Here is a 16,200-nt window from a genome sequence, read left to right on the forward strand (position 1 = left end):
TTCACCTGCCTAGAGCTCCTCCTCTCCTTGGGACTGACTGGCTGGTTTGCCCTGCCCTGGCTAAGGTTTCCCCTGTAAAACATCCCATTCCATCTGTTTACTTGCTAAGGAAATGCTCCACCGCCTAGAGCTTTCTCATTCCAACACTCCTGCCTGGAACTTTCTCGTACCTGTTCCCCAGGATGTTTTATTCTTCGGAATGTCAGGGACTTGACTGTGTAAGGCACTTTTGAGTTCACCTGCTTGATCCAGCCTTCACTTAATATACAATACCTGATGTAGATTATGATGTAACTAAATGTAAGGCTGGAACAATCACTGTTTTTGCTGTCCTTTGAATCTCCTCTGACAAATGTAAGCCAAGCTGTGTAAATATTGTCTTGCACACGGGAGGCGGGCGGCTCAACGTGCCAGGGACCGTAAGGTACATGATTGAACTTATCAGTGAAGGTAGTCAATCAACATGTTGCATAAGACTTTAGTGGTAGATGTGGGCTTCAACGGTACTTCTGTGCACTTTACATTCTAGTGTTTTTAGTAGAGTTTAAGTAGACGCGTTTGCGTAATTTAATGAGATTTTGATGTTAATGCATGGTGTATCAGAGAGTACTGTATGCAAATACTTGGTGAGGTATTCATGCTTAGTTTGCGTGGTTTTCGGTGTGCAATTGAGTTTGTCAGTTTTGGTTAGGTCAGTGATATGTTTTTCATGTGTAGGTTCGACTTTTGGTTAGGAAGTTAGGGCTAGGTGTAGCTGGCCCCTGTGACATGTAGTTTATTTTATATTTTTATTTTATTTTGTGTGTGTGAGTTTCAGGAAGCTTGGTTTAAGATAGTTGTTAAGTGGGCGTGGTGTGGCGAGGACAGAGGTGCAAATATTAGGTGCGACAACAGGATATGAGAAGTGTTGGAACTCCGCCAGTGGAAACACCCACAACCTACGCTTATACTTGGGACCTACCCGCCAGTCTGTCAACCAGCCTGCCTGCCCCTTTTACCTTGCCGGTCCGTTCTATCCGTCTGTCAGTCTTCCATTCACGTTATGTATAAACACGCGCAACAATAATAATGATGGTAATAATAATAAAACAAGCTTCCATGCCAAGGCAATGGAAGTTATGTTTGATTAAGTTTTAGACTAGGTGTGATGGGTTTCTTAGACTGTAAATGCGTTTTGGTGTGAGTTATATTCTGTTTATAAACTTGTCAGCAATAATAGTAATGAAGATTGTCATAGATGATTATACCGTTGTAAATGTGTAACTTCTCTTGGTTTTTACAATTTATTAGTTTTATTAACGACTCGCTTAGAATGGGTGTTTGTTCGTCTGTAAACTCGGTATGACCTCATTAGGATTTTTTTTAAATGTGGGTTCAATGTGTTAACTGCGGTCAGATCGAAAAAAAAAATACAATAAAGGGTGGTTGACCTCGTGGAAATGGGGGGTGCGTAAGGGTTAGTCGTAGCCACAATCGCTCTACTAATTGAAGGAAGAGCAATTAAGTTGAGCCATTTAGACCAGGTCCATCATAACTGTCATTACGACTTAAAAGGCTCTGGTGCCGTGGAGGACGTGGTGCTCTTGATTGCATGATTGATACACTAAGCTTTCTGTGGGCGATGCATATTGTGTAGTGGTAGTTTGTGTTGCAGGATGTCCGTTCCAGTACTGACGCATTTTAGTAGTGGTATAAAAGTGTTGCGGGTGGTGGCCGTTTTGTAGGAAGTTGTGATGGAATACAGTATTGCAGACTGCCTCCTCCCACCAGCTTAACCTAGTACAGTATTGCGGTTCGTGGTGTGTTGCTGACTGTCCCCTCCCCCGCCCCCTCCTTTCCATTGTTACATATAGCTCTCATGGTTTTACAGGCGATAAGAAAGACTTTTTTGTTCAGTTACCGAACAGTAAGACAATACTAGATGAAATGACGGGAGGGAGCATGTGTGTGACCCGGCCTTTACACACACACACACACACACACACACACACACACACACATACACACACACTATATTAATGAAGGTGGTTCCGTCTACTCACTCCGGACTCGTTTTTATTTCACCCTCACATAAACAAACTCATTAGCAACATACTTTTTTCTTTCCTTCATATACTATTCCTCCTGTTTTGTCAACTGTCCCCCCTCCGCTCCCTTTTCCGTGTACTATACTGCCCCTACTCCCCGACTTTCACCCCCCCTTTTTCTCTCCCCCCAGCCCTCTGCCCTTTCTTCCCCGCGATTCCCTCACTACTCTCCTCTTACACTCCTTTTTTTCCCTGTCCTCCTCTTCTCTTTATTCCCTCCCTCTGTTCTCTTTTTTTTCTCTTGCCATTCCCTCCTTTCCGTCCTCTTCTCCCTAACTTACCCTTTAGTATCCAAACAACTCGTAACTTTGATTACAAATTATCAGTATGCAAATTTTCAGGTAACTTTCTTCATTAAAACCTTTCATTACTTTTACTTACAAGTATTGACAACAATTAAAACTTCAAAAAGGCCAAATTATTAAAGTGGGTGACAGGTGTCTGGTAATGTCCAGGGCAGTAAAAACCAAAGTATAATTTAATATTATTAACAAACTCTAAATAGTAAAATCGAGGCGTAATATAAGCATTAATTATTGTTACAGCATAACATATCACTGACGTTAAACGAGTCACAAATTATGGAAGAACAAGTAACCTTCTTTTAAAAAACGTAATCCATAAAATTAGTATTGATAAATGTGACGGTCCAAACGTGCAAGTAGGCGAAAGGCATTGAAATAAAAACTACCTTTTAAAGCCAAGACTAACTCACCGACAGTCACCATGTTACACACACACACACACACACGCGCGCGCGCGCAAATTTTGCTCATTATTATATTAAGTTAATTCAGTTAAAAAAGTGCCTTATAAACCAAAGAAATTGAAACGTTAAAACCAATAACATTGTAACAAGATTAACAATAAAACCTGTAAAACTACCCCAATCAATACCTTTCAACTAACTAAAAGTGAACTAAAACAAGAAATAACGATTACCGTACAACACAGCTTCCTACCATTATCTCATGATTAACCCTGATAACATCCAACCTGCCGCGTCCAGGTGTGGACGAAAACTTGTCGACAATAAAGTGGTGGATGACACGGACACATTCCCGACCTCCCTTATTACCCTTTCTAGCCTTCCCTGCCCCCATTACCTTTTCACACTAACCCCACACTGTTTCGCCTCCCTTACCCTCGCAGTGGGATGGCGGACTGCAGGATGATCGATCTACCTGGGCATCACTGGGGTTAAAGTAGAACACACAAACGCACGCACTTACGTCATTACGCATGCATATGTGCGCGGGCCGCGGTCGCACGCCCGCGTCTATCGCAGACTCGTCTACCATTCAATCCTCCACCCACCCACTTCATATCCTCCACCCACCTACGTTATCCATTCAACCACCAGTGTTCACTCAGCCACCCACGTTTTCTATCCACCTACCCACTCTTTAGAACAGCTTACCACCAATACATTCTACGTATTGATTCTCGTTGCTTTTTGTTTTAGGAGTTTCGTCAGCTTTGATGCGATCATGCGTAGTTCGCATTTGATGGTCCAAATCTTTATTACTGACGGTAACTTCCAAGAATATCTTCAATGTGTTATCATCATTTTCAAGTTGTTTTGAAGAGATCAGATATGGTTAGTCTTGGTATTGTGAGTCAACCCTCCCAACTCGATCGTTAGCTACTCCACAAGGGCCTCTCAACGGATGTATCTGATCCCTGGGACAAATTAGGGATCGATGGTCGTGTCAATAAATGGATAAGCCCTTCTTATCATTGGACCATTCAGGAGCTTCCTGCCTCATCTGATGTCACTGATTGCATTGGATAGTATATATGACATTGTATATTTACCAGATATATAATTTGCTACGAGGGTGAGTACATGGAATGGTTGATTGGTGGTGTTTTCGTTGGTTGGTCTCAGGTGAACATTTCTTGAGACTGGGAGATTGAAATAGCCAGCGGAAGGCTAGGAGACGTAGGATATCATAGTATTGGTGTGGGTTGATGCGTACAATGCTTGTCATGGATTGGGCACAATCTTGGTGTATATGGCCCCTTCGGCCTTTTCGTTGTACTTCATGCTATTTTCCTCTCCCTTGTTCTTTCCTTTCTACTTCACTATTTGCCCTTAACGTCTTTTTCCTTTCTCTAATGGCCCCCCCCTCGGCGGCTCCCTTCCCAAACAACTACCTCTCCCAGCAGCCCCTTTGTAACTTTGTTTAGGGGTAACCTTTCTTTTCCCACTGATGTTGGTTCACACGACTTGGACACCTGCAGCAGCGAGAGAGCTACCTGTCATGTGCGTGTGCCGTGACGAGTCACTGTGTTAGTAATTATGCGATTATGGGTTTTACACTTTTATTACAACCATAATAACTCTGGATGATACTACAACATGAATGTAGGATGTGGTTGGTTCGTCGTCTTCAACTCTTTAAAAGTTGTTAGTTGAATTGTCAAAGTCTTCATGTAAATCTGGTTTTGAAGGAACGAAGCTTTTAAGCTGGCACGCACCAAGGATAATTTGTAAATTTGTCATGATTGTTTAAAATGTAGGAATTGCGTAAGGGCAGTATAATGTCGTGTGGTGCTATTTTTATGGTAATCTGTGAGGGGGGAAAGGCGTATAACACGGAGGAGCAGCAAAAACTGAGAGGTTCATTAGCGTTCCGTGTGAGAGGTGCATCAGTGCCAGCCTCGAGCATCACTGCCAGTTGCTGGCGTTGAGAGGACCCCCATGTTGTGAGTAAACTCCTGGGTACACTTTGCCATTATGTGTAAACCCAGGGTACAGTATGTGTAAACCCAGGGTACACTGCTTGTAACTTGTGTGTGTAAACTACCTAACTTGTTTGCTTGTAAACATAGTCCAACTACCAACATAGTCCAACTACCAGTGTCTGTGCCTAATGTAAGTTATCTCCATGGTACATAGGGTAAATATCAGTGCCAGTGTCTCGACAGAGTGGCGCGTTGGCACGTATATGGGTACATGGGATCACTTATGTTCATAGTAAGCTATGCAGCATTTTCCATATAGGAGTGTGTAACATTTGGTGTGTATCTTGAGGTGAACGATGGAACTCACTCAACCATGACTGATTCATGTTTGAGTCGAAAGATGGCCATGCTCAACCTTGGGTTGGGTACATGTTGGGGGATGGATAGAGAAGTGGAATGAGGATTATTTTTGCGAAAAGATCAGTCATATACCCGCAACAAACTAATTTTCATACGTCGAATTGGATCTCGTAGTCAGTTTGGTGTCCTTTGTGTGTGTAAGGGGCGGGTTTTTGTAGATGGATTGGCATAGTTGGATGGATATTTTAGAATGTAGTCATTAGCGAGTGTTAACCACGTCTGAAATGGGATCTTATATTTTTTCGCGGATTTTGGAAGTGTGTATGGCGTCTGTCAGCGGGGCGAAATGCTGTGTTTGATATTTTTTTGTAAATGATGATGATGAGGGTGATCTGCTCCATCAACACTGCATTGCATCTACACTTCCACAGGTTTAAATCTGCGTCTGGGCAGACACCATCACGTAAACTCACGTACACAGATAACATTCACGCTGTTACCAAGGCTGAACCCCCGCACCCTAGTTGTTAGTTTGTTGCAACATTTGGCTCCCCAGTAGTTGCAAGGATTACCTTGGGGTTTCTTTTTCCATCCTACAACATTTCAACTCACCTTCCTTAGTTGTTCCCTGAATTGCCGTAGGGGTATTCCCACTTCTTATATTAACCCTCCTACAACCCTTTGTTCCCACCTCCCCCAGTTTTAGTTTTATATGCCTGGGGGGACGGTCCACTTCCTGCGCCTGGGGGTATCGGCGACCTTGAACCTGAACATGTGATTGCTCAACGATAGCTTGGGGTTGATAATCCCCGAGTAGGAGCTCTCTGTTTAAGTGTTTCGTCTACTTCAGAGCTGTTCCTCCGCCCCACATTTTATCTCCCATTTTTTTTTTAATATGTTCTCATTTATATTGTGACAGCCTTGGTATATTTAGTACTACTGTACAGGGCAAAGTTGTGAAGTGATGTAGAAATCTTGTCAACACAAAGGTATTGTGTGCTGGGCGACAAAGTTAAGTGTCTTTCGTAATTTATTTATTTATTTATTTATTTAACTTTTACTAAACCTTTCTCACATTTCCCAAATCTGTATGACTGATATTTTATACTTATGTTTCACGGTGTAAACTTGTGGTGTATACAGTAAAACGGCTTCTAATGGCCTGAATGAAATAAATGTTTTCACCGATTCTTTGCATTTGTTATGCAAAGAATCGGTGTTTCCGAATGGAAAGTTCATGGCTATAGTTGGCGTGTTTTCTTTTTGAAACAAAGCTAGATTTACGGGACACGAGACATGTTGATTGGTATTTAGTGCATGCATAATAAGCTGTTAACAAAACTTATTACATAATCTAGCCACAGTTGCTCGCATGTGTTCACTTATCATTATATGAAGAACAATGTTCGGAACATTGCTGAAGGGTGGTGTGATTTTGTAATGATCAACATCTTTCGTAAGACTGTGACGCATACAGTACAAGGGGAGTTCTGTGATCTCGTTTGTGTAACTTTACTCACAGCAGCCCCAAGTTGGTTAGTCACAGGAGCTGCATGTAACTCAACTCGTGTACACAGTGAGAAGCAGCTGGTAATTGGTTATTATTATCTTCTTGTAAAGGACAATGTATCAGTCTTAATAGTTTTTTGTGAATGTTAATGTAGGTCAAGGCAGTGTATTATTACTATTATGATAAAGTATTATTTTTCAGCCTTTTTATTTTCCCCTTTTAAGAAATGTTTGCATGCTAATTATTTCGCTTAATAAGGATGATACACGGAATGTTATAGTGTCCGGAGAAGTTAGAATTTTAGCCCCGCTCGAATACTGACAATACACGTGGAGCTGTTTGTTGCCACACGATACTTTATGGTCGGTTACGATGTCATTGACAATTATTTATATTTTTATGGATGGATTATGTTAAAGTTGCCCCTAAAAGAGTAGGGTTTTCCTGGGTGGAAAATGCCAAAGGTCAGAAGGTTCACAAAACGTACAACAAAGGCACTTGGGAAAGGTAACCACTTCGATTACAAAACTTAAATGTCTCAATAAGTATCGATAAAGGATAAATTTATTGACCAATTTCGTTGACAAGTAACTGACCAGGATAGAAAAACAACGGATTCAATTTTCTTCAATAAATTATATTTGTTATTAAAAAAATGAAGAATACCAAAAAACTATTAATCACACACACACACCACAACCACACACACCACAACCACACCTACACACACCACAATCACACCTACACACACCACAACCACACACACCACAACCACACACACCACAACCACACACACCACAACCACACCTACACACACCACAATCACACCTACACACACCACAATCACACCTACACACACCACAACCACACACACCACAACCACACACACCACAACACACCTACACACACACACACACCTACACACACACACCACACCTACACACACACACACACCACACACACACACCACAATCACACCTACACACACCACAACACACACACACACACACACCACACCACACACACCACACCACACCTACACACCACACACCACCACACACACCACAACCATACCACACACCACACCCACACACACCACACCACACACACACCACACCACACACCACACCTACACACACCACAACCATACCTACCACACATACACACCTCACACCACAACACACACACACACCACACACACACCCCACACCACCACACACACCCCACAACCACCACAACCACACCCCACAACCACACACAACACACACACACACACAACCACACACACACACACACACACACACACACACACACACACACACACACACACACACACACCAACACACACACACACACACACACACACCAAAACCACACACACACCAAAACCACACACACCACAACCAAACACACACACGCACTAATAATAATAAAAATAATTTTTACTTGCACTACCGGAAAACTTGATACCATGTGTTATTGGTCATTGCCGCTATTGATAGGATGGTTGTCTGAGAATTGGTGTGACGAGATTGATGACTGTACTGTATTGGCACTAGAGGTGTTAATGTCAGTCAGCAATATTATTTTAGTGTGTTTGTTAATATTTTTTCTCCTCTCGTCACCAGGTGAGTAGCGACCTGATGGGCGACGCGTGCGAAGCTTCTGGAGAGAGCAGCACTGTAAGTACCTTCCTTAATTAGGACGTTAAGTCTTTGCTGATACACTCACATTCACACCACTGCTACCTGGTCTATACGCTGTGCCCGGGCTGCTTTGCCTCCAGCCTTGCTTCAATGCCTACAACACCTCACCTCTCACACGCCCACATTTCACTGCATCACACTCGCTTTTGCTTCTGTCTTTGTAACATTTGTTATGGTTTTTGCGTGGTCCTCCATTCTGGATAGCATGCGAGTTGAAGAGCAGGTAAGTGAGGGAATCACCTGTTCCAACTGGACGTGATATGTAACCTACACAAAATGGGTTTTTGTTTGTAATGGGGATACAGATGGTCTGTCCTTTTAGCGTTGGTAGCTAATTTAGTGCCAATAGTTGATGGTTTTTAATGGCACCATCTTCCAGCATTTTTTATTTTTTTAATATTTTTATTATATATACAAATGACTGTTGAGGCAGCAGGGGTAGGAAGTACGACGAGTGCATTGCAAAATATTCTACAAGTTATAAGTAGTGCCAGTAAAGGTTCACAGGTGGGGAGGAAAGAGTGCGTGTCAGCAGTGGATGAAGGAGGATGTAATTGTAAGTGGGAGGCATGGAGGAGAAAGGTAAAGTAATGATGGTACAGGGCATCACCAGATGAGGGGAGCGCCTCTGTGCTCCAGCTGGTTCCTGGGCACCACCTAGTTTTTTATCTTAGAAGTATTAAGAGTTTCAGGGCGGCGTCCCCCCCCGTGAGTAGTGACCGCGCCCTCCGCCCGCCCACATCCCAACTCCCACGGAACACGTCCGCAAATTCAGTGTGTTGCCGGCACCATAGACCCCGCCCAGGATTGGTGTCTATATCGGGTTTCCGTTTTTAGACGGGGTAATGATGAGAGCCAAGGTGCGCTTCGGGTGGTGTTGATGTGGGTTACAGTCTATAGATATACAGTAGTGTGTGTAAATTTTGCTGGCAGACGTTTAGTATGGGTTTAGGTGCAGGTGCACACACTACTTTACATGTGTGTGGGCGTGATTGGTGGTTGCTGCACCCTAACATGCCGCCCTGACGTTGCTGCTGCCCACATTGTTACTCCGTGATCATTATATTTGTTATGCCATTCTAATATTGTCACCACTCGCCAAGTCTCGCATCATGGTTTAATGTTGATGGCTTTCTGCGAGTCCATCTTACTGTTTATGCACACCAATTTTAAATATCTCAGGTGGTGAGGCAGACCTCCCACATATCTTAAACGCTCATCATTCCTGATTCCCTAGATACTGCTCCTGGAAAACATTTCAGTTTGTGGCGCGTGATTACGAATGATAATGCTCTGCAGGTTGCCCACCAGCCAGCTCTTGGAGACCAGGTGACGGCTCATAGCTATTCCCCCGCGCGGTTTGAATTTGTTGGATTAATAATCATTGATTTTCATATCCAGGATCTCGGGGGAGCCATTGTTCTCAGCGGTGTCTGTTTATGCTGAGCTTTGTTTGCTAGGATATATTTATTTTGAGCAGACCTCAAAATGTTATTGTTTTTGAGAGATGTACCCGTATCGGTTACTAGGCTTGTGTCATGTAAAGCTAGGGTTGTTTATGTCGGGGCTTGATGTTCTGACGTGGTGTATATACCAGGCATTACTCACACTGACTGGTCAGGTAAACTAGTCATTAGCGTCGACAGTTTGCTTATGAAAAATAAATATAATTTACAGATATGAGTGCACGGGTGTCACCAGGAGTCTCTTCAAGTGTTTTATTAATGCCATGTCGCTGGTGAAGCGTTTAGGACGGGGGAATCTTGGCTTACTCGATGTTGATTTAATTTGGTGGAAGTAAGATGTAATAATGAATTGTGTGGCCTGATCAATTGAAGCAAATTCGCAGAATTTTGGTCAGCAGAAAAACACTTGTTGGACTAGGCGACTTGTTTTAAGATACAAGTAACTTTACAATCAATTTGGTGATGATCGGCTTCCATACCGGATTCCTCGCCTTCAGTGACGCTTCCCAGAAAAAAAAGGCCAAGGGAAAGAATATTAAAAGAACGCATTTTCACCTTTAAGGAACAGTATTAGCTTCATCACTATCGAATTTAGGTGTCCTAATATATAGTTATACAAATAGAGGGTGTTAGCCAAACAAGTCTAATTCATGGGTCCTTGAATCCACCACTTAATATTATGTGGTCAAAGGTGCTTTTGAAGTTTCCCACGACCCAATGGATTCTGTTTACGTGAGGAAGGAAAACTTCCAAGTTGTCAGGAGTTGCCAGAACTAAAAGCAAAGTAAGGCAACTATTAAAAACCTGACAGGCCATTATGCTATAAGTTGTCCATTATCCATTCTAATCTTGAGTTCGAGAGAGGTATTAGTAAAGTTGCATGCGAATATCCCGTCCCAAATGTACAGGCCAGTGTTACCAGGTACAGTAGTAGGAACAAAAGCTTTCACTATTAGGTGTTTGCTTGGTCAACAACAATAGCCGACGAAGTCGTGAACTGAAACTAGTTGACCTCAGCAGCCCACACCCGCATTTCGCTCTATTGTTCTTTAACAAGGGAGTAGCTGCTGCTCCTCCACAATTCCAGATATTTGTTTATACATGATAGAGCCATGCAATCAAAGTATCAACTCTCCTCTTCCAGTATTTGAAATATAGAATTGTGACACGCATATGGTTTTTGAACTGTACAATATTGGTCTTTTCGGGCTTTTCGATATTAGTTTATTATATTTGTTGAATGAAGAAAGGCATGTGTAAGAGGCGTATTAAGGGTCTGTTCTTAGTAATGCTAGTTGTTATGGTGGTCGTGATGGCGACAGTCAACCGACCTTACACGCGATCTGAGTCAAGCAGCCGTCATCAATATCAGTGCTACCAAATTGGATTCCTGCCACAAGAACACTTTGGCCGGGCTCGCACCACGGGCCGTGCCCTTAAGAAGGCTTACTGTCGCCCACAATTTTTTAACTTCTGCCGGTACAGTATTTTTGTCTAAAGGTCCGCTTCTGGGTTCACACGGATGGTTACGTAAACCCGCTTTCGTTTGCCTTTGTTCAGAGTATTTTATGTATTCCTGATTGTGACTTTTTTGCACACAATACTTTTGACTTGGAATTCATGATAAACAGGTTTTTAGTTTGTCATATTGGACCATTTGTCATTTATCGTGTGTTTTTGTCTGTCTTTACCATAGGAAACATTTTGGGCTCGGTTCCTCACGTGAGATTTTGGAATCTAGTTTTTTATTTTGCTTCTGAGAAGTACTTGGTGAAGTTTATGATTGTTAGGCAAGCATTAGTGGATGAAAAGTCATGAAATAGATGTTGGGTGTTCGTAACCTGTGATGAAGCGGGTGTACCGCAGTAGGAGACCTTAACTGGCTTTGTTGAGGAGGACTTGGTGCAGCAGGGATTAAGCCCCGCCCCTTGGCCCTCCTTCCCGCAGCAGCTGGCAAGTGGAAGCATAGCGTTAGCGTACTCCAGCTCAGAGGTGTACCACGTCAGCCTGCCTGCCAAGTGCACACCAGGGGGCCAGTTGTGGGTCACTCCATACGCCAGCAGGTGAGGCCGTGGTGGCCAGATAGGGACTTTGATGCTTCTCCTACAAAGGCAGAGGTGCAGACTGATGAGAGGAACAGCAGCAGCTGTAGCGGGGGTAGACGACAGTAGAGATCAGGTGACGCAGCGGCTGCAGCGGATCAATGTTCTGCCCAGGTTCACCTGAGCCACACACTTCTGTGCTCCCTCGCTGTCTCTTCACTTCTATCCCCCAGTCTCCTTTTGTCTCCTTGTGGCTCCACTATAGACTGAACAAAGCTCTGGTCTCTCCATAGCTTCTTACCATTTCTTTCAATATTGTTCCCTTTCTAAGTTTGCCCCCCCCCCTCACCTCCCATCCACCACCCATTTCTTTGTAATCCGTCATCACTTCATATGTCAACGCAGCGTTCCCATCTCCAGCAAAACATTATTGTTATACTGACTTGGGATTTGGTCCGGGCTTTTCAACAGCTTGTTCGATCAAGTGTCCTTTGCGATATGATCGTCTTGGCTGTTGTCGTTGGCAGTTCCCAAATTTTCATACAAAGTTCAGAAGATTGATTAACTGAGTGGTAATAACTGGCAAAGTTCCTTTTTGAAAACCTTAAATGAACTCTGTTTCTTATGATCAGAAGTCCCTGACCTCGTTAACACTGCTGTGTCTGTACCGATGATACAGTTTCCTTTGTATTTTACATACGCTTGGATTTCCCTTTCTCATAAGAAGTTACAGTACTCTTCCCCGTGTAAATTTTCAGGGCTTAAGGAAACAAGTTGGCTATTGTGCTTGACGCCCCTGTGAAAAAGTCTTTGTGTCAACACTAACTCTTGAAGAGGTTGGGAAGTTGTCTTGTAGCCTGGTGGGATGTTGGTTCCCTTTACAGTTTCGACGAGTTTGATAATGATAGCATCATGATCGTTGTCGTAAATAAATGATAGGGAGCGTGGCCGATTTCAGGTGACCACAGGCATGCGAAGTTGGGTTAACCTGCACAGAATAGGTGCATTGATAGCATTATGCATATGATAGTATTTAATGGGTCATTTGAAATTTTTTCTGTGTTTGTTGTAGTTATGATTTTCACTGGAGTGTCTCAGTACAATGGGGCGTTTTTATCCCGTGTACATTTCTGGTTCAGGTTTCCCTTTCACGAAGTAAAGATAATTGTATTAAGAGTTTTCCGGATTAATATAGTTTGTCATTGAAGCGGTCACGGGTAGCTGGTCATTGATTGGTATTTTTTAATCGTGAAGTATTACGGGGGTCGCTGGTTTTAAGATTATTCCTAGTTATCAGAGCTGATAATGGATCTTTATACTCACGGGCATAATTCCACTAGACACGGCAGCTCAAGGATGGGATGACTCGGCGCGACGATTACGGACTAAAATGGTTAAACGGGTATTCAGAACCATCTGCTTCTACTGGAAACAAAGTGATTCTGTGTAAGTGGAAGCGGTTTAGGTGAACATAACGTGTGCACATACTGTATGTCTGGCCCCTACGGTGAGGCCTGGAACAACGTCCGTCTTTTATTGCTTCGCAATATATGTTTTATTATGTTTTTTATTATTATTTTTTCTTTTTTTTTGCATTAGAATTTTGGATAGAGTAAATCTGACGCCATAAAGATAATGAAGCAACACTAATGAAATATATAAGTAGCGATGGACCTACAGTATACAATATTTAAAAAAAAATACGCTGGTGCTGTTTTGGGAAGTTTTTGTACAAAGGAGTCCAGCATATGGAGACAAAACAACGTACAAGGACCAAGTTGTCCACAATTTAACCAGAAGGTTAACTTTATCTCACTGCTTAAGAAGCAGGTGCCATTTTCCAAGGAACAACAGTTTCTTTCTTCAACACCTACCAATTAACCCTCAGCGGATTGTTTGGAGATTTTTTATCCCACTGGTGAGGACTTATGGGCTAGGCGGTATTTTTTTCTGGTCGCACTCAAGCCCGAGTGTGTTTTTCTTCCGCCTGCTGGACTTTGTTTTGCTACTTGTACCCACACTACTCGGATGCGTAGCAGGATTGCCTTGACACCTCGTTTCGTCTGGCTCTTAACGGTCTATCTGACTCTTAACCCATCACCTCGCACCTTTCCTTTCCTGTGTCGTCCTCTCAGTGAACCCTCCCTCCTCCCGTTACCTACAATATTGTCGGTTGTGGCTGGAATTTTTCGCTTGTTTGGGTCTAGTTTGACACAAAAAGACCCCAAATGTGAGAAATAATGGCCCAGGGCTAAAGGTATCACGTAGCGGCCGCCCTCAGGTGCTAAAGGGTGTTGTCGTCAGAGGCAAGGGACTGTGGCGAAACTTGCTGGCGTCTGTGCAGAGGAAGGTATAGTATGTAGGCGGGTGGATGGTTGTAAAGGGGCTGAGGGTGAGCAGGGCGGTATGTGACGATGAAAAGGGTGACGAGTGTTGATAGTGTTAGCCTTGGCTGTTCTCCCAACACCTCGTCGCTCCTGATGCTCCAAACAAACTGCCATCACCATCCCCTTGGTTTGTCGTCAGCGGCCGTTCCTCAGTCACTCGTCGTCCTTGGTTATTGGTCCAGTGTCGGCTGTGTATTGTGTAGTTTTGCGCTTTCTTATCTCGACTATTGATGTAAAATTAGTTCGTTTCATTATAATTCCCACTTCTGACAGGACTTCCCATAGTTTGTGGCCTTTTTCTCATACAATAAGCAGTTGCTGAATTATGCAGTATGTCAATCTGTTGTCAGTATGCCAAGGTCTCCGCCCCGTCTTTGCTGATTATGTAAGAAAGAATTCCGAAATAAAAAGAGTAGGATGGCTGAACGGAAGGTAATGGGTAATAGTTAATATTTTATAGTGTGCTTAATTAAACTAAGACTTAACAAATATTGAGTATTTGTTTAGTGGACATTATACACCAACTCCTTGATGAGTGTGGTCAGCGAGTTCCTTCCCCCTCGGACTCCAGAATGCCTCTTAGTCACTGTTGTTGACGTTGTGGTACCAGTAACTAAATCGTAAATCACCGATGGCATGGGGAAGAATGAGGAGCATGTTGGCAAACAGTTTACGTGGCGGCTGCTGGGGGTGGCACCTTGGAGAACTTAACAGTTAAGGAGATCAGCCAGGCAACACCTCTTACAACAGTTAATAGGGTTATGTAAGAAACAATTTATAGAACAGTTAACGAATCCATCCAGTACGGAGCGGTTAACGAGGTCAGCAATAACAGTTTACTCTGCAGTTTACGAGGTCAGCTAGAAAATAGTTTACGCAGCAGATAACGAGACCGTTAAAAAGCACAGGTAAAAAAATGTTATCGTAGGTATGGCGGAGTGTGTTGTTGTGTGAGCGCTAATGTTTTAACAACACGTTTTGATAAAAAAAATTATCACATAAAACAAGCTGTGATGTATAAAACACAGGAAGGTGTTAGTATGCTTACTGAAACACTTAACTCTCGCTTGAAGGCAACGCTTTAACTCACCACACTCTTTACAAGGCTCCAATCGGGGCACGACCACAATAACTGTTTTGTATACGGCGGTGTCAGGTCTTGGGTATGGCTCATGAGTTAATATAACAATCATGTCATTGTGTGTTGTGAGACTTGTACAATTAAAAAAAAATTGTGGCAGGAAATGCCCAAGGATAACTGTCAAGAGGTAATGTGTGTAAATTAAGTAATAACAAAATTAAAGAAAACGTAACAAACGTCCCCCCAATCACTTCCTGTAACAAGAATTCATCAAACAAGTAATGGGGGAGTTTGATAATACAAGTTGCTGGAGTCGCCATCGGTTGTATCGGAAAGTTGCACTCGGCTGGTCACTGCGCAATATAAGTGTTCTGGAATACTATTGTTGGTGGATTGATGTGTAGTAGCTGAAAGTTAAACAGGACTTGATAAATTACTATGGGAAGTACATTAGTGTAATGACCACAATTATGAAACTGAAGAACTGGGAAACCTATATTAGAGGGGTAATTTAAAAGTACCCGGTTGCTAGGAGTTTGCCTTTGTGCACGTGAAGGGCGCTCTTTAGTAAATGATCAAATGAGATTACTTTGACTGAGTTTAGATGGGCATGATTGAAATTTGACCAAGTGTGCTGTCCAAATTTTATATGCTCGGTGTGAATGCACTTTGAAAATGCCATGAGACGTGCCAGAGTGACTGTCCATCAGTTGGCTGATATGCAACAGAGGGGTATTATAGCCTGGCTAATTGATTGGGTGGCACTGGGAAGCAAAGGGATGAATGTCATAAATGAGTTGGCACCCTTATTGCCTCTGCCTACAACACGTGTATAAGCACCACCACCGCGCCAATGATCCGCAGCACGTG

General features: G+C 42.9%; 1 protein-coding gene across 9 annotated transcripts in view; it reads left to right on the plus strand.

Moving 5' to 3' along the window:
- Positions 1-16,200, plus strand: part of LOC121871042 (heterogeneous nuclear ribonucleoprotein L-like) — a 278,283-nt gene that overhangs the window by 73,866 nt on the left and 188,217 nt on the right. For 8 of the 9 annotated variants that reach the window (XM_042373119.1, XM_042373113.1, XM_042373116.1 and 5 more), the window contains one exon: positions 8,277-8,330. The exons of the other annotated variant lie outside the window; for it this stretch is intronic. In XM_042373119.1, the coding sequence (XP_042229053.1) occupies positions 8,277-8,330 (54 nt within the window). The remainder of the gene's footprint in view (positions 1-8,276; positions 8,331-16,200) is intronic. 9 annotated transcript variants of the gene reach the window in all.

The sequence above is a fragment of the Homarus americanus genome, unplaced genomic scaffold (genome assembly GCF_018991925.1).
Source record: "Homarus americanus isolate GMGI-L3 unplaced genomic scaffold, GMGI_Hamer_2.0 scaffold52512, whole genome shotgun sequence".
In the NCBI taxonomy this organism is placed as follows: domain Eukaryota; kingdom Metazoa; phylum Arthropoda; class Malacostraca; order Decapoda; family Nephropidae; genus Homarus; species Homarus americanus.